This window comes from Lissotriton helveticus, chromosome 2_2 (genome assembly GCF_964261635.1).
Source record: "Lissotriton helveticus chromosome 2_2, aLisHel1.1, whole genome shotgun sequence".
NCBI classification, from domain to species: Eukaryota; Metazoa; Chordata; class Amphibia; order Caudata; family Salamandridae; genus Lissotriton; species Lissotriton helveticus.
The window spans coordinates 41,756,751-41,776,828 of NC_136060.1; the positions used below are offsets into that span (position 1 = coordinate 41,756,751).

Here is a 20,078-nt window from a genome sequence, read left to right on the forward strand (position 1 = left end):
AGCATGCAGTGCAGTGCTGCAATCACGTGTTTATCGCCACGCAGCTGAAGTATCTTTGAAGTATTACAGCCAGGAACTTTAAAGTCTTCAACTTTGCCAGTTTTGTATGCCTAACACAAACAGCATTAGTGGTAGGTAAGTGGGTAACTCTTTTAAGCCTGAACTGCTTTTATTACACGCAGTTCATAAATTGTCGCATCTTATTAAAAAAAATATATTAGTCTGGCTGAAATTATCAGTGATGTTGGCATCCGCCATGTTCACATTCTTTTAGGGAAGGACCGTTGGTTGTTAGTTACACATCTTCAATGCTTTTCATACATATATAAATGCCTGTGCTCCTCTCTGTGGTGCTGTACGTTAGCATGGCACCCGTTAAAAATTAGGGAACCCATCTAGCTTAGATAACCTGCCCGAATCCCCATGCTTACCTCCTTTCATTTCTGGAATAAATTCCTCTATTTCTATTAAGCAGAGGTAAACCAATTGCAAATTGCAGCTTTTAATTGCCTCTCCCCACCTAAATTAGATTAGATTAAAGTATTTATAGAGCGCATGGCTGCTTTGGCAAAACGGCGTCCCAGTGCTGAAGCAGAACAGAGCGGAGAATTTAGGCAGGGATTAGATCTGAGAGAAGAGCCAGGTTTTCACAGGCCGTCTAAAGATCTTATGATCTGGCTCGGCGCGGATGTAGAGAGGAAGGGAATTCCAGAGTGTGGGAGCCAGTCGTCTAAAAGAGCGTCCGCCAGACCTCGCTTTACGTATACGAGGAGTGCGTGCAAGACACTGGTTTGCTGAGCGCAACGCGTGTGCTGGAGTGTACAGGGTGCAGAGCACATTAAGAATGTCTAGGGCAATTCCTGTCAGTATCTTGTCTGTGGTACAGAGAGTCTTGAAGCTGACCTGCTGCAAAATGGGCAGCCAATGGAGACGGTAGAGGAGGTTAGAAGCGTGGCTGAATTTTGGCAGGGCAAAAATGGCACGTGCTGCCGCATTCTGGACCCGCTGCAATCGCCTCATCACAGATTTATTTGATCCGAGAAGAAGCACATTGCAGTAGTCCAGGTGAGCCAGGATACAGGCTTGAACAATCAACTGGCGTGTCTGGGCATCAAAAAGTCCCAAAATCGGTCTCAGGCCCCGGAGTATCCCAAAGCATTTCACGGCCACTGTACCATAAGTTAGATGCCATAAGTTAGAAACCTGATACCATAAGTTAGAAACCTATGCAAAAAGTGTTGCTTTTTTGGTATATTGTGCACTTGTTTTCTAAATCAATACTCCACTGCAAAAAAAATAAAAAAATAAAAAAAATTTGCCAATTTGCAACACCAATAGCTCTAATTTAAAAAAATGCTAGACCGATTGCATTGCAAATGCTTATTCTTTTCTACTTCCCATTTACTGTGAATGAACTGATCTGTGTTCTAGATAGAATCTTACGTTATTGGAGCGGGATAGCTATAAGCGCCTCTAGGCCAGAATTTCAGTGCATGGATGTTCCAATTGTGTGGTATCTTTGAGTGTAACATCTGCTCATTGAATTGTGCATTACGGTTGATGAAATGAACGATCTCCTCCGAATACATATCTAAGCTCTGACCACCATCAAAATAGGGGCGAGTAGTACTGTTGTAGACTACAACCATGAAAGTGACAGTGATAAATGCCTCATAAATTTGACAGTGTAGGACCCTGGATGCACATTGGTGTATCTTTCTTCCTGTTTGTTTCTCGTTTAATTTCTTTTTAAGAGTATAGTAAATTATGTCATGTAATGTTTTTCGTCTAATTATGTCTTGTCCTAAATCAATTTGTTCTTAAACGCAATGTCTGTTAAATGAATGCAAAACATCCCATGTATTATGTATGTATATGCTTACAAGTGTCCTTCGGAAGAAAGAAATTGAACTAAGAAAGAGGATTCTTTGCGCACTTACTAAAAAGCACATGAATTAATTGATTGTGGCGTAATACAGTTAAGTGTACACTAATGAACAAATCATTAAGTAAAAACTTGCTGAATCATGGATGCCTCAAGACACAATATCTCAGTTTCTTCAACAGTGAAAGGATTTGATTGATGATTTTGGAGGTATCTTTTTATGACAATATTTGCACTGATCTCAGCCTCCAAAGTCCTCAACTGGATCACTCTCCTTTACGATACACAATGAAACAAATGGGGGCATTAGCAAAAAGTAGTGCATGGATAGAAGAAATAGATATAAGAATGGCAGAATGCCCATGTGCCTTTGCGCGCTTTATAAATATTGGTCATTTATTCATTCATTCAGAACCATCAGGAAAACTTACGTGGTGGGATAGGGAATTTTGAGAAGTGGATGTAAGAGGGGAGGACAACCAAGAGCAGGTAAGAAACAGATGGAGAGGGGCAGGGGAGAAGTAGATGCTAGAGGGGTAGTGAGAAAGAGTTAGAGGCTGGGGAGAGAGGAGAGGTGACGTGTACAGCAGAGAGGTGAAAGGTGTATGTAACAGGGGCAACATCAATGAGAAAGATAAAAGACCAGAGAAAGATGAGGTGTAGTGTAGAGCATTGGAGGGTAATGTGGATATATGAGAAACAGAATCAGTGAGACAATATATAAGACTGGGGATGTGGAAGTGAAAAGGTGGATGTAAAGGGGCAGACCAGCAAACAAAAGCTAGGAGACTGGAGGTAGAGATGAGAGGTGAAAAGCTGTACCTGGATGGGAAATTTAGATGTAAGAGAGGCAGAATCAGCAGGGTAACTTAAGCAGAGGGAGTAAGATAGAGTGTTGACATGTGGCTACAGGAGGACAGGATCAGTGAGAAAGATATGATGGAGGGGAAGATATGAGGTAAAGCATAGGGCATGGAGGAACGGTGGATATACTTGGGACATAACCCGAAACAGAACGGAGGAAGCTAGTAGAGAACCATGGATGTAAGAGGGTCCTTATCTGCAAGATAAGGTTAGAGGCTGGGGATATATAAGACAATGAGTAGAGTATGGTGGGAGAGATTAGTGTAATAGGGGCAGATTTAGTGTGAAAAGATAAGAGGTTTTAGGATGATAAAAATAGAGAGGTGGACGTAAATGGGGTAGAACCAGTGAAAAGGTTAAGAGGCTGGGGAGAAGATGAAAGGTAAAGATAATACATGGATATCTGGCATGGATATAAGAGGAAAAAACAGCAAGGGACCATAAGCATGGTTTGGAGACAGAAAGTGGTGAGATGTGGATGAAAAAGGGTAGAACAATCAAAAGGTGATAATATGTTGGTGGAGAGAGGGAGAGAGGTGGGGTGAGGTGGATCTTAGATGGGCAGAAACAGTAGTAGAAAGGTAGTGTCTTGATGAAGGATGAAGAGTAAATTGGGGAGGTAGAGTTAATGCAAGAGGGGCAGTATCAGCGCAAAAGAAGGTAATAGGACAGAGAGAAGGAGGAATTTATGTGAACTTGCTATGCCACAAACCTTAGATGAGGTCAATGAAATGAGGCTGGAGCTATAAATCTTTTGGGCGGGTTACGTGTCATGTTAATTTCACCTTTCTTTGTATTTTAAGATGATGTGATCTGCCAGTGAGCCAATTTACTCTGGGGGTCCAGAGTATGGCAATGATCTTAGTGAAAAATATAGTTTCAGTGGTGTAGCATCTGGTACAATTGGCAATTTTGGTTCTTGACTAGTCGCAGGAAGCAATGGCTTTGGAGACTCTATTGCTGACGCTATTACTGGAATTCATGTGCTCTTGTTTCTGTACTCAATAAATATTAAGATGCATATTTGCTACGAATAAAGCATGCTTTCAGTCATTCTCACCCATCATCTGTATTTCTTCCATCTCAGCAGATCAGCACTGTTTTCCTATGTACTGTATGTACGTTTGTCTAATCCATAAACAAACTTCTAAAAACGGAATATTTATGTGAGAGTAACTGATCTTAAATTATGTGTGAGTGTAAAAGATTATAATTAATGTATTAAACTAAATAATTAGAAAAAATGACGACACAGTTAAGACTTTGAGTAAAGATGTGACTTTTCTGTGATGATTCCTCCATAGATTGTACTTCTGAAGTTTATATTGGGCTGGATATGATTGGGGTCAACTATAACATTACTAAAGCCAAGAGTGTGGAGCAATGCCAACAACAATGCACCAATGATGCCCACTGCCAGTTTTTTACATATGTCACTGACAAGTTTCACAGTGAGTCGCTACGGTAGGTCTTATCTTCAAATTGTATTCCTAAAGAACAAACAATAAATAAACAACTAATGAAAATTGCCCAAGACGTAGAACTGTTTAACAGACTGGAAGACTAATCGTAACAGCTCACTGACTGATGTATATGTATGTATATGGAGAGAGGCTAGTAAAATAATTAGATTTTGGTAATTAGGACGTAATTTGAAATGCATAGTCACTTAGGCAGATACATCATAACAGTGTTCCAGAATCACAGCTTGTTTCGCACTATCAACTCAGGTATTGATATTAAAAGCATTTGCACCAGCAAACGATTCATTCATGATCTAAAAACATTTATGTCCAATGATGGAATTAGACCAACAGAAAATTTACCAGCATGATACATTTTTCTCAGTACTTGATTTACAGATATTGATCGAAACATGGACCGTTTTGATGGATGGGCACACCCGTAAACCTTTGCAATGGCTTTTCACACCCAATTTGCACGCTTCATTTACAAAAAGGCAGATGCATAACATTCAAATGCCCCAATGTCTCCTGTGTAGCAGGGCAAGACATTTGTACATCAGGAATTATATTTTTCAGGGGTAGAAGGTCAACTGTTTTATTTCCTAATTTATGTATTTTCTCCAGACTGTGGGTTGTCTGGAATGAGTAAAAGTAAAAGAAGTGCAGCTTTAGAACTCGTGGAATTACAACTTGCGCTCAATTTACAAGTGTATTTCAGGGGATTTTTTTTATTCTTCCAAAAGTCTGACTTTTACTCAAATGAGGAAGAAACATAAGCTGAGAGACTATCTCACGTGTAACAACAGGTTTGTAAATCAGCCCCAATTGTTCTTTTACCTAATACTGCCGGTTTTCCTCTGCAAGCACGTGGAATGCATTTAAAGCATACCGTTGTGCAATTGAAAACATATGAACGTCTGGTCATAATTGTGTATAGATGCATAACATAAACTAACAGTGGTCTAATATTGCACGTGTAAATCATTTTTTGCTGAGGTTAGCAGGCATTTCAGGGAGGAGGGGCCTATAAAAGTTGGAAACAGCACAATCACATGAGTTTGTGGATATTTACAACTTGGTTTGATTCCTTTCCACCATAGAAAAGCTGAAAATGTACTCCTACCAAAGGAACTTTCATTTGTGGGAATGGGCAGGGAGCACCCGCAAATTTTGGGGGTGCTTCACATTGGGCCCAAAGTACTTACATCAAGCTCATTCGTTCCAAGACTCTGACTGCTCTCTTCCATTGACGTACAAGTATTAGTGCCTGGGCAATTAAATATGTTCTTATCCATAGCCCTACCCGTATCATAAAAATGTAAACATTGCCACTACCAGGAAAGAATGGTACTTATACATGAAACAGGAAACAGATTGAGGCGCTGTAATCATAGCATATATATTGAAAATGCTGCTGCTAGTGCGTTGTCTTCTTTTTGTTGTGTCCTAGCAGACACAGTCTAGGGTTAAAAATGTAAGCCTACACTTAACACCCACCCACCACTGATGTCACAACATCACGTGACACAGTTAATAAAAAGAGCCGAGCGCCCGTGCTCGTGGCTCACTAACCCACTATCCATCTGCGTGTCCAGTCATTGCCAGCATGTGGGCCTAGGGCACACAACATAACATTGGCGACGAGGAGTGGCAGAACCCCCGGCGTGCCACTACTAAAAGGAAAGGGGGGAGAATGCTGCCCGTGTGAAGGGCACCCCCTGACGAGGTGGCGCCGGCCGCCGAGAGGCCCGAGGGGTGTGTGCCTTGCCCCGGGCCTAGCCGTCGACGAAAAGCGGACCGACCGGAGCCCACCCGAGTCGGCCGCAGCAGCAGGGACCCCACCGGAGCGGAGTGCTGGCCGGGCGGAGCCCACTCGCCACACCCGCAGGAGAATAGGCCCGTCGGCCGGAGGTGAGCCCAGGAGCGCCCCCCCCTCTTATGACTGCATATCCACGGTGCCCACCCACATGGCCATGGTGCCTTGCCGCGTGCGATGCGGCCGAAAATAAACTTTAGATAAGGCAAGAACAGCGGAGCCCACCCGCGGCCTGCCTGAATCGTCCCCTGTCCCCCGCCCTGCGCAGCGTGTGAGCTGAGGAGCTGCCGCGGGGAGAGAAAAAGCGAAAGCCCTTTATGACTGACGTTAAGCGGAGCCCACCCGCATGCAACTGCGGCCCACAATAAACCCTGAATAAAGCAGCGCCAGCGGAGCCCACCCGCGGCCTGCCTGCCTGCCTGCAGCCGTCCCCCGCCGCGCAGCGTGTGCAAAGTGCGGCGGCGGGGGAATAGACTTAAAGTCAAGCGCCTGCAGCGTGTGGAGAGCTGCTGGGCGCCTATCACTGTAAGCGGAGCCTACCCGCATTAGGGAGAAGCCTGCCCCACCGGTACAAGAGAAGCGGTGGCAGCGGTAGTCCCCCGCTCCGAGCAGCGCGTGAAGGCAGAAGCTGCTGCGGTGAGAGCTGATGAAGAGTGCGCACCGTCTGTGCCGCGCCCCCCTCCGCTGCCGATAGTGAGAGCAGGTGAAGGAACTCTGTGGCTGCCCCAACTGGAGCAATGACCCCCGCAGGCACCAGCGCTGAGGAGGGGAGAAGGACAGCAACAAACTGAGGCCAGCCACCCCCTGGTCCCGGCAACAAGTGACAGGTCATACAGGACATGAAAAGGGAACTGCCTCCCCACTCTTTCCTCCCTCACGGAGCTCCAACTACAAAAACAAAGTGAAACAGAAGGAAAGTGGACTGTGCAGCTACACCAGCTGCCTAAATGCACACAACCCTCCATGGGCCAGCTCACCATTGGGAGATGCCCAACTGCCCCAAGTCTCAAAAGCAAAGCAACTTACCTGTAGCTGAGGCGGTGTCCTACCCCGGGAGTTCAGCAGTGGCTCCAGCCCTCTCCTTCACACTCCATGGAAAGCAGGTCCCACAAGCTGCAGCAGCAGGACGAACAGGAAAGAAAGTCACCAAGAGGAGAAAACTGCTGCTGAAGAAAAGCCCAAGCTACACTGCCATCTAGTGGACACTGGGGAGAATTTCACCAAAAGAAGCACAGATGAAGCAAACAAGCACAAGACAGCACAAGGGAAAGCCTACAGAACGAGAACAAGCCTGCAGCGACGCGGACGAAGAACTAGATCGATCATCACTGCTGAGGTGACGCCTGGGCGCCACAGGTTCTCACCGCAAAAGCAGGCGAGACAACAACCTCACGCTGGACGTCGAGGGAGAGTCAAGACGTCTACCGCAAGCAGCAAGATTCAAAGGCAACCGATGGAAGAGCGCAAGTGTACCCCGGACGCGGACAGTACAGGACAGCGCCTAACAGAGAGGAAGCCACACCCAAAGCACCAGAAGACGTGCGAGGCAAGTACCCAAGTGTGAAGAAGCAAAGGGCGATACGCACGTGGAAGAGCGACGATGCCAAAGAATCAAATGAACCGCAAGGAACAAAGCTACACTGAAGATGTACCACGACGGTACCAAGTGAAGCAAGAACTTGCCACTGCAATGCACACTGACGTGCAATGGAAGAGTAACGCAAAGTTACCCCGCAGCCAAAAGGAGGCGAAGCAACCAAGCACGGTCAACGCCCCAAGAAGCTAAAAAACCTCACCGGAAGCGCGCACGAGAAGTGCACCCACCGGAGAAGGTCCAAGGAGAGGTGACGCAACCCTCCGGCACCTGCAAAGCATAAGAAGAGCGCAGAAGAAAGTGCGCCGACACGCAGACAAAAGCGCGCCAATGCAAAAGCCGATCACCCAGATGATCGCCCGTAAAGGAGAAGATAAAGCCGACCTGCCAACAGGTCGCCGGAATGCTGACCCGCCAGAATGGTGCAGCAAAGGTATTCTGCCAAGAAGTCAGGATGAACATGTCCTGCCAGAAGACGTCCGAGAACTGAGAAATCAGGAGAAATGTCCGGAAGAAGCTCTGGAGAGACAGACGTACTTTCAACAAGAAAAGAAATAATAGGAGGCAAGAGAGAAGATTGTAATGACCGGTCCAGTCACCGAAGAGTAGAGAGAAGACAGTGTCCTAAAGACAGGACAAGACTAGATGGAAACAGGCGGAGTGCACGCTGCTTGAAGAAGCCTGGTCAGCAAGACAAAGAAAGAAAGGTGACTGCACCGTGTCGCGAAAAGGAGAAGGGAGAAGAGTGGCACGATGCCATGAAGAAAAGAACTGAAGTAAGAAGTCATGTGGCACGACACCATCAAGAACAACTTCTGGAAAAGGTGAAGAGAGGTGTAACAAGTCCACACACCTACAAGAAGAAGAAGAAGAGGTGACACACCACAACATCGTGTACAGTGACCCGCACGTCCAGGAGAACACTGATAGCACCAAGAACAGAACAGGCATCTATTCACAAGACCCCGACGACCTGTGGACAGTAGGAGAGCACAGGCCGGACCATTGGCAACACCCACCTTTGGGATCGGGCGGAAACCTGGAAGCGGAGGGAGCTCAGATGGCCTGAACAAGGAGAACTGACCATTCCACACCAGCCCGTGGAGATCCAAGGGGCAAAGGCCTCAGGGACACCGGTGGCAGAGGGTCCCGACACGAGAGATGAATCCATCGCCGTCTAACCTGCACGTCCCGGGAAGAGTAACTTGTGCGCAAAGGCAGGAGTCAACAACTACCCTTCAGGTGGAGCTACGGACTTTGTGAGGTAGTACCCCCATCGTCTCCTCCATTCACACGCAGACGGTGGAGTTGGAGCAACGCTGTGGAAGAATACCCGGCCCAGTGGAAACCTGATGAAAAGGGCCTCTGGGACATCTCGTGGCAGGAGAACACCCGAGAGAGGGGCGTCCTAGTGAGAAGAATGTCCTTCAAACACTCCATCCTTTGTAAAGTAAAGCCAAGCTGCCTACAGTGAAGAAACCGACGGACCAGTAGAAGACAACATCCTTCAAGTCCAACATCTGGTCATCCTGTTTGACGTCCCCTTCAAAGCAAGATCTCAGTGGACTGACCAACACACTTCCACGGCGCGGGTAAAGAAGAGCACGCCCACCGAGAACCAGGAAGTCAAGCCAAGAAGAACTAAAGTTTCAGCAGCAATTTCCACCATCGTCATCAAGCAAGCAGCTCAAGAGACTCAATGTAAATTTGTAATTAGTGTATATTTATGTACTTCCTCCCACAGATTCGGACTTTTGTCTTTCCTTAATTTTTATCAAATTTTGGGAGGAATGTTGTGTCCTAGCAGACACAGTCTAGGGTTAAAAATGTAAGCCTACACTTAACACCCACCCACCACTGATGTCACGACATCACGTGACACAGTTAATAAAAAGAGCCGAGCGCTTGTGCTCATGGCTCACTAACCCACTATCCATCTGGTGTGCATGTCCAGTCTTTGCCAGCATATGGGCCTAGGGCCCACGACATAACACTTTTATTCCAGTCTGCTAAAATACACGAGCCTCAAAAGAGTTCATTTTCCATCCACGGTATTCTCTCTGTAACAGGTTTCTCCTGCTTAGAAAAGATATGCTGAACTACTCAATATTTTCAGCCTCGTGTTAAGCATCCTTGGTAGAAAAAAACAAAGCATGCATTTCAAAAAGAATTTCGAACGCAATACCTTCCACATGCTACATAAAAGAAGACCTCATTGGCTCCAAAAGACCTAGTCAACACAAAATATTTACAGACCACGGTAAGGTCTTAGAATTTGCTTTATCCTCCCCTCCTATAGATGAGAAATGTTTCCAGAAACGCTGGCTACCCCTTCTGCCTTAAAATGTAGGGGTAGGCAGTAAACTCTGCTACACCAGCGGAGTTTAACCACTCCGTGCTCCATTTTGAGCGTGGAATTCAGCAAAAACTCTGCCTACCCTGCGTGTCGGACTTTAGCAGCGCCCACCTCTAAAATACTATTCTGGTGGTGTTACAGATGTGTTGTCAAAGTGCAGGCGCCAGGGCCCAAGGGCGTGGAGAAGGATCAGGTGCAACTCATGTGCAGTCGCTTGCGGTGCATCCTCCTCTCCTGAAGATGGCACCATAGCAGTGATGTGGCTGTTCTGGCTCTTTCAATTCTCACTGGCACACACACATGCATGTGCCCTGCTCTGCAGTTTGCACTGCTGCCTGCTTCACTGAGGATGTTTGAGATCCACTTTGTCCGGCCTTGGTGTTTGACGAGATTGTCTCGCATTGTTTGTGGGCCAACCCCGAATCACCATACCTCACAGGCCTCAGACTCTTTCACAACTGTTAGCTAAAAAGTTGAACCAGGAACTTTCCAAAGTCTGTCCTCCAACCACCGTCACCCGCCACTGCCGCCATGCTGGATGCTCCGCTGCTCCTCAGCCTGTAAGCTCTGCACGCAGTAGGGGACCACGACCCTTGGAGGACTTTATTATTGACCGCTATGACGTCCACATGGTCTGCCCGCAGGAGAAGATCAGGGACTTCATTCGCTACCAATACTGTGGCACCTTCAAGGATTCCAAGAAGTTCGACTCCAGGTGGGAGTGTAGGAGAGTGGTTAGTGTGCGGCTGCAAAGCACTTTATAATATAGGGTTGAGCAATGGCAACCAAAGCGGTTTATAGAAAAGCAAACACAGCACCGCTGCAGAGTGGCCTCCAAGCGTGTACATGTCTTGCAGAGGTAACAGATAAAAGAGTGTGCAGTAGTGCTACTGTAATGCTTTCGGGCTTCGTGAAGCTGTTGTGGATGGACCCCAGTATTTGCACCATTTACAGAGGCGGTGGCAGAGCTAAGGGAAAGGACCGTGTGTTGGCGATCAGAGGGATAGCAAAAACAAGTTTTTGCCAGAAGGTGGGGAACTTTTAAAAAGAAGAGATATTGCCTGAGAGAGTCTTCAAACTCTAAAATCCGACCCATAGAACTTAGTGAAGCCTGGTAAAGTGAAGTCGCAGTTCAGTGAGGTGTCTTCTTGACATTGAAACTGTCTGAGACCGGTATCAGAGGGCTCATTGTTTTCACTACGTAGTGTGTGGAATGCTCAGGCACTGCCAAGATTGTTGTAAGAATGCTAACTGCAGCTCACATCATCTGTGATATGGTATCCTACTCATATGACAGGAGCCAGCGGTAACTCCACCTGCTTGTGGATCTCCATCACATTTTTTCTTCAACTCCGTGGAATTCCACAGAGGGAAAATCCGGGTGCTCCACTCAGACCTACTCTAATGCATGCAGTCTATCCCCAGCGCCATAAATGCTGCCTTTGTGTGCCAAGGTCTTGGCCTTAATGAACATGTAGAAGGCAGGAGATAAAAGAAAACAAAACAATCCGATAAAGTCTGCTTTCAATGAAACCTGGCAAAAATATAGCTATTGCTGTACTTTTCGAGATGGACTAGGAGAGGTGGGGAGCAACATAGAGAGTAGTGTGAGGGAATATAAGGAGAAAGCAGCCCAGGAGGACAAGAGCAAGAATAAACATCCACTCCCATGGAGTGCTCAAAGAATGTAAGAGTAGATTCCTGATATGAGCAGTGAAAGGATACAAGTCATCAAATCAAAAGAATGGTAAAGAAGCAATACTCGATGAGAGAGACAAAAACAAGAAAGTGAAGGAAAGCCATCTAATTAATATAATCTTCATATATTTTTAATTTTCAGTACTACCTTTTTTGGATTATGTATGCTCTTTTGTCCTGGTGTATACTAAACACAAATGCGTAATTATCAGTACCATTGAGGGATTTTATTCATTGCATTGTGATAATTCAGCTTGCTCAAACATATTGTTTATTTTTAGCATGGATTGATATTTTGATTTACTAGTTATTATTACTAAACAAGGAACAAGGTTTTATAAAATTTGATTTCTTTATTTTTCAGTGTTGTTTTTAAACGGTAAACAATGTTTCACAAAAATAATAGTAGGTGAAAGATTATTATGGCTTTATATTGAGTGTTTGTTTTGAAAATGTTCAGCAATGTTCAGACAGTGAATTAAAAAACTGGGTTGACTGAATATTACATAGAGAGCAACTTGGATCCAGGAACTCCAGGCTGAGGGTCATGCAGTAGCTGTAAACACAATACCTAGGTGAAGGCTTTTATTTGTATTATATTTGTAGACTTTTCAATAAAAAAACTTTGAAATATCAACAAAGAAAAAACAAAAAAAGAAAAGAAAAGACAAATTAAGTCCTCCAAAAGGCTTACCTGCCTGCTTTAGGACAACATCAGCGGTCTTCTTATTGAACAATGTTGCTGTTGTACAAAAAAGGAATATGGGTATAGGCCATCCATGACTCTTGAGTAAGCTCCTTTTTTTGTGCTAAGATCAGTTTAGTTAGCGGAGGGAAAAAGAGAAGCACTTTACCTCAGTTAATCTGGGTTGTCCAGGTGAAACTCTGGGGGGGAAATTCAGGAAATACAGGGTGACTACTGCTTCCACTGTAATTTTATTTTTCTGAAGGTACCTTCTGGGCACATACTGTAATTCCCCTGTCCCTCTGGAATCACTCATACCCCTGTATGAGTAATTTGTGTGGTCAGATAGACCCTGGGCCCAAATCCAGGGCACCCATATTGAGGCTCACGGAGTGCAGTACATCTTAAAAATGTATACAGTAATATACTTATGGACCCAAAAGTCTAACATAGATGGTACAATGCTTACATTGATAACTAGTCTGCTGATTGATTATTTTCATGTATTCACCATTTGAAATCTGTACTTTAAAATGGCAGTCTGGAATATGCTAATTTTGTGCTATATAGGTATCCGTTATGTTTGTCCTTTATAAGTATCATTAGATACATCACTTTGTAAGACATATGCATTAAGGAATAGAAGGCTTAATTACTGAAAAGACGTGCTCATAATTTTAATACCTCCCTTTTGTCTTGTATGTAGGGAGTAATTATAATGTGTCAAAATACTATTCACAGTTTTTGCAATTTTTTTAAGAAATGGCCAATAGTTCCTATGTTTGGCATTTCACCATACTTGCAGCTTGTAGGTAAAAGGTGTGAAACTCATGATTGCCCCAGAAATCTACACATTTACGAAAAGTAGATACATGCTACATTCAGCAAGGAGTTATTTGTGTAGCTTGGTTTACTCAGACGTGAGTCCCATGCTCATTGCACCATCAGGATTCAAGCAAGCCGGTCCGACGAAGGCTGTGATGCCAGAAACCGGTCCCCGGAAGCTTGTTTCCTTCCCAGTATAAGAATTGGCTTAGAAGTTTGGTTTGCCCTGTTCACATCATGCACTGGGACAGGAACAGACTAATTTGCATATAGCCAGGTTCTGAGCTGGGATGGTGCAGTGAGCTAAAAAACAGGTGATGGATTAAAACGATGATCTCTTGACTTGGTAAGAGTATTCTGCATCATTCAGAAACTCTGTCCATCACCACCCCCTTTTCCAAAATCGATTTTATCCACACTATGTGTGGGAGGGTATACTCAGACGTGAGTCCCTTGCTCATTGCACCATCAGGATTCAAGCAAGCCGGGCCGACGAAGGCTGTGATGCCAGAAACCGGTCCCCGGAAGCTTGTTTCCTTCCCAGTATAAGAATTGGCTTAGTAGTTTGGTTTGCCCTGTTCCCATCATGCACTGGGACAGGAACAGACTAATTTGCATATAGCCAGGTTCTGAGCTGGGATGGTGCAGTGAGCTAAAAAACAGGTGATGGATTAAAACCATGATCTCTTGACTTGGTAAGAGTATTCTGCATCATTCAGAAACTCTGTCCATCACCACTCCCTTTTCCAAAATCGATTTTATCCACACTATGTGTGGGAGGGTATACTCAGACGTGAGTCCCTTGCTCATTGCACCATCAGGATTCAAGCAAGCCGGGCCGACGAAGGCTGTGATGCCAGAAACCGGTCCCCGGAAGCTTGTTTCCTTCCCAGTATAAGAATTGGCTTAGTAGTTTGGTTTGCCCTGTTCCCATCATGCACTGGGACAGGAACAGACTAATTTGCATATAGCCAGGTTCTGAGCTGGGATGGTGCAGTGAGCTAAAAAACAGGTGATGGATTAAAACCATGATCTCTTGACTTGGTAAGAGTATTCTGCATCATTCAGAAACTCTGTCCATCACCACCCCCTTTTCCAAAATCGATTTTATCCACACTATGTGTGGGAGGGTATACTCAGACGTGAGTCCCTTGCTCATTGCACCATCAGGATTCAAGCAAGCCGGGCCGACGAAGGCTGTGATGCCAGAAACCGGTCCCCGGAAGCTTGTTTCCTTCCTAGTATAAGAATTGGCTTAGTAGTTTGGTTTGCCCTGTTCCCATCATGCACTGGGACAGGAACAGACTAATTTGCATATAGCCAGTTCTGAGCTGGGATGGTGCAGTGAGCTAAAAAACAGGTGATGGATTAAAACCATGATTTCTTGACTTGGTAAGAGTATTCTGCATCATTCAGAAACTCTGTCCATCACCACCCCCTTTTCCAAAATCGATTTTATCCACACTACGTGTGGGAGGGTATACTCAGACGTGAGTCCCTTGCTCATTGCACCATCAGGATTCAAGCAAGCCAGGCCGACGAAAGCTGTGATGCCAGAAACGGGTCCCCGGAAGCTTGTTTCCTTCCCAGTATAAGAATTGGCTTAGTAGTTTGGTTTGCCCTGTTCCCATCATGCACTGGGACAGGAACAGACTAATTTGCATATAGCCAGGTTCTGAGCTGGGATGGTGCAGTGAGCTAAAAAACAGGTGATGGATTAAAACCATGATCTCTTGACTTGGTAAGAGTATTCTGCATCATTCAGAAACTCTGTCCATCACCACCCCCTTTTCCAAAATCGATTTTATCCACACTATGTGTGGGAGGGTATACTCAGACGTGAGTCCCTTGCTCATTGCACCATCAGGATTTAAGCAAGCCGGGCCGATGAAGGCTGTGATGCCAGAAACCGGTCCCCGGAAGCTTGTTTCCTTCCCAGTATAAGAATTGGCTTAGTAGTTTGGTTTGCCCTGTTCCCATCATGCACTGGGACAGGAACAGACTAATTTGCATATAGCCAGATTCTGAGCTGGGATGGTGCAGTGAGCTAAAAAACAGGTGATGGATTAAAAGCATGATCTCTTGACTTGGTAAGAGTATTCTGCATCATTCAGAAACTCTGTCCATCATCACCCCCTTTTCCAAAATCGATTTTATCCACACTATGTGTGGGAGGGTATACTAAGACGTGAGTCCCTTGCTCATTGCACCATCAGGATTCAAGCAAGCCGGACCGACGAAGGCTGTGATGCCAGAAACCGGTCCCCGGAAGCTTGTTTCCTTCCCAGTATAAGAATTGGCTTAGTAGTTTGGTTTGCCCTGTTCCCATCATGCACTGGGACAGGAACAGACTAATTTGCATATAGCCAGGTTCTGAGCTGGGATGGTGCAGTGAGCTAAAAAACAGGTGATGGATTAAAACCATGATCTCTTGACTTGGTAAGAGTATTCTGCATCATTCAGAAACTCTGTCCATCACCACCCCCTTTTCCAAAATCGATTTTATCCACACTATGTGTGGGAGGGTATACTCAGACGTGAGTCCCTTGCTCATTGCACCATCAGGATTCAAGCAAGCCGGGCCGACGAAGGCTGTGATGCCAGAAACCGGTCCCCGGAAGCTTGTTTCCTTCCCAGTATAAGAATTGGCTTAGTAGTTTGGTTTGCCCTGTTCCCATCATGCACTGGGACAGGAACAGACTAATTTGCATATAGCCAGGTTCTGAGCTGGGATGGTGCAGTGAGCTAAAAAACAGGTGATGGATTAAAACCATGATCTCTTGACTTGGTAAGAGTATTCTGCATCATTCAGAAACTCTGTCCATCACCACCCCCTTTTCCAAAATCGCTTGGTTCTCCAAAGACACTCATTATCAAAATTAAAAAATTAAAAGTTAATGAAAGTAGGAAAAAACAGCAAGTGGGAAATTTGTTTTCATCTGTAATTTTTGCCCTTGTGATACTTAACAAAAATAATAGCCAAAAGCCTTCGGTCACACTAACCTTGTGCTCAAATGGTTGGGTGTGTGTGTGTGTGGGGAGTGTACTATGGTAAATCCAGTTTGGGGCATACACTGTAAACATACTAAACCCAGAGACAGACGTCTGGTAGAATAAAACAGGGTTCATTAGCAACCAGACAATGGATACACAAGATTCATCTTGTCATACTGTTCTTTCCCTTTCAAATGTGCCCCAAACTGTAATATGGAAAGTCAGCTGACTGGCAAAGGAGGCTTTAACAGTCAAGCTGGTTTTAACACTGTAATGTCAAAAGGGATGCTCACATCCCCCACCCTGTATATTCTAGGAGGTTCAAAGGAGTCACCTCTTCATGTTGAGTTAGTCCTGTTCCTTAGATACAGTGTTAAGATCTTTAATTTGTACTCTGGCTTTCTACAGAGGGCAAATATGCCTGCCACAGTGATAAATTGCTTTTGAGAGCTAGTCAATGTAAGGGCATGTTAACATTGAATTTCTACGTGTCCTACCTTTAAACACCTTGTAGCATGCCACAAGGCAATAGGGGTGACATTAATATTTAAAAGAGAGCTTTTGACCTGTTAAAAGGGTTTATTTAGACACATTGAACTGCAGTGTGTACACTGCCACAGTCAGGCTACAATGGTAAGCCTAGAGCCATGTTTTACAGTGTTACAATAGGCGCTGCGGTCCACGAGTGACGTTTCGCTTACCTTGGTACATTTTTAAAACATACTAGGGATTTACAGGGAAGTTAGATATAACAATTAGGAATATGTCAATTCAGCCTTATTTAAAGGAGTAACACAGGCACGTTTCCTCTGTTTAGCAGGGTTAAAGCATACAGCGTTCTAACACCTGCAAGAATAGGGGATGAAATGCAGAAAAGGCAGATTTCCTGCAGTGTTTATCAGTTGCCCAAAAATACATAATAGCCTGTACAACCCCTGTGTTGTAGCTTACAATTATTTTATGCATCAATTTATGAGGTAACCTATAATGAATGAAAATTAGCTATAACGAAAAGCTATGCATTTTCGCATATTGCCCAAGAAACTGAGTTTAGGATAGATGGTATTCGAAGCACTCTAAATTTGGAGTTATACTATGATTCAGAAGGCATTTTGCAAAGTGTGTTCTTTTTGTACACTGGTTACAAATCAAGTTCAATAGAATATAACATATGTTCTGCTATTCTGTATTCCCACAACTATCTTAACACAGACAATTCCCCACAAGTGCTACTGTTGGGCCTGCTGTATGGGACATGAAGAGCCCGAAAACACACGAGGACAATGTCCATTCTTTCTATTTGAATTACATCGAGTACTGAGATGGCCATAGCTCTGGTATTTGGGTCTTCACCAGGTGTTTTTGAAAAACAAGATACTCATGAAGGTCCAGGATGGTATGGCTAATACGGGTGCCACTATTTTTTCTTAACTGGAAAACTTGCATAAAATCACATTCACATTTATATGAGGGAAAGTTCCAGAGCCTGCAGGGATCATCAAGAGTTTTACCACCCAGCATTTCCCCACATCTCCCAATAAAAATGTCAGCCTATTTGTTTGGGTGGCCAACAGGCTGCATTCGGAATGGCCCCAAATGTGCTATGTAAACATCAAGACTTTTCCTATATTTTCTTTTATCATTCTGGTGACATGGTTAGCTGCCATATTTGTACAGAGGGTCGGGTTGGCACCTATAGAATCCTCTCAACCTCACTTATTTCTGAAATCTAGGCATCTGGACCAGTCCGGAGTTCCTAGGCTAAGCCACACCTGCAAGGTTGTCACTACTTTTTCTTACCCAGAATGACCTGCAATAATAATACCTTGACAAGCATTGCACTTATTTGTCACATTTCTCAGAGATAAGTTGCATAATCTTTAAGGACAGCTATAAGTCCTAGCACCAATCTTTTCAACGTGTTTCCTGATAAGAACGGTAACAGTTATCATGGGCAACAGCAAAGCCCCCAGAATGCAACATGTAAACATCAAGACTTTTCGATTTTGCTTTTCAAGCTTTTGGTGATGAGGGTGTATGTTGTATTTGAGCCCGGAGTCGGCCAGCACCATGCAATCCTAAGAAACCCAGACATTTAAAAACATAAACTGGAGATCTAGATAGTCTATGGTGGTATGGCTTGCTTGGATGATACTACTTTTTCTTAATAAGAATGATGTCCTGCAAATGTCAAACTTAGCCTAAAATTGCAGATGTTTCTCACATTGCTGAGAGGAGATTTCTAAATATACAGCTCTAGCGCTCCACTTGCAGCAGCGCCTTCATTTGCAGCTCCTGTATTTTAAAATCCCGTTTTGTCTTTTCTGTTGTAATTTTGTTTGGGCACTTACCCCTGATTTTAATGCCGGCCACGCATACCTTCACTACTGCCATCTTACCTGCACCGTAATTTGGAAAATCACTGCATTTCGCGGGTCCTTGGCCACTGTCTCGTTCGCGGCCATATGGGTGAGGGGCAGATATCGCGCGCTCTAGTCTGCTTTCTTTTCACGAGGCGAGTATAAAGGCAGGCAAATCGTGTAGCTCGCCCTACTTAGCTCTAGCGCTCCACTTGCAGCAGCGCCTTCATTTGCAGCTCCTGTATTTTAAAATCCCGTTTTGTCTTTTCTGTTGTAATTTTGTTTGGGCATTACCCCTGATTTTAATGCCGGCCACGCATACCTTCACTACTGCCATCTTACCTGCACCGTAATTTGGAAAATCACCGCATTTCGCAGGTCCTTGGCCACTGTCTCGTTCGCGGCCATATTGGGTGAGGGGCAGATATCGCGCTCTCTAGTCTGCTTTCTTTTCACGAGGCGAGTATAAAGGCAGGCAAATCGTGTAGCTCGCCCTACTTAGCTCTAGCACTCCACTTGCAGCAGCACCTTCATTTGCAGCTCCTGTATTTTAAAATCCCGTTTTGTCTTTTCTGTTGTAATTTTGTTTGGGCACTTATCCCTGATTTTAATGCCGGCCACGCATACCTTCACTACTGCCATCTTACCTGCACCGTAATTTAGAAAATCACCGCATTTCGCGGGTCTTTGGCCACTGTCTCGTTCGCGGCCATATTGGGTGAGGGGCAGATATCGCGCGCTCTAGTCTGCTTTCTTTTCACGAGGCGAGTATAAAGGCAGGCAAATCGTGTAGCTCGCCCTACTTAGCTCTAGCGCTCCACTTGCAGCAGCGCCTTCATTTGCAGCTCCTGTATTTTAAAATCCCGTTTTGTCTTTTCTGTTGTAATTTTGTTTGGGCACTTACCCCTGATTTTAATGCCGGCCACGCATACCTTCACTACTGCCATCTTACCTGCACCGTAATTTGGAAAATCACCGCATTTCGCAGGTCCTTGGCCACTGTCTCGTTCGCGGCCATATTGGGTGAGGGGCAGATATCGCGCGCTCTAGTCTGCTTTCTTTTCACGAGGCGAACATAAAGTCAGCCATGCCTTCGCGCAGCGGTAACGCGCAGCGGGGACGCCAGACTGACGCCGGAGTTACGCCAGAGTTCAGCCCGTCTGCGCCCGTCCGCGCTGAGGACGGGCTGCAGGTCGGGCAGGACTCAGCTTATACTCCTTCCCCTCCTGATGAGATAACTAGGCTATATTCCAGGTCAGAAATCCTCGCATTAAGACCGTCTTCCCAGCCTTGTCTTCACCGTTATTCTCCTGAAAGGATCTTGCATTCTTATAGATGTTGGGCTTGTACGGCCTCCTTTGAATTCTCCTGTACTGGCTCTGTAATATCACATCTCTCGCTTAAACAGCCTGATGCGTCCCGGAGATCTGGCTTCTTAATTAACGCTCGATCGCTTATTAGGCATAATGTCGCCTTCCATGATTTCGTGGATGAGCGACAGCCTGATTGGGTGTTCATTACGGAGACCTGGGCCT

The 20,078-nt window shown here is 45.0% G+C and overlaps 1 protein-coding gene across 1 annotated transcript in view; it reads left to right on the top strand.

Moving 5' to 3' along the window:
- LOC144821628 (plasma kallikrein-like) overlaps window positions 1-20,078 on the top strand; it is a 182,373-nt gene that overhangs the window by 118,542 nt on the left and 43,753 nt on the right. The window contains exon 4 of the mRNA XM_078678867.1: window positions 4,054-4,213. Within this exon, the coding sequence (XP_078534993.1) occupies window positions 4,054-4,213 (160 nt within the window). The remainder of the gene's footprint in view (window positions 1-4,053; window positions 4,214-20,078) is intronic.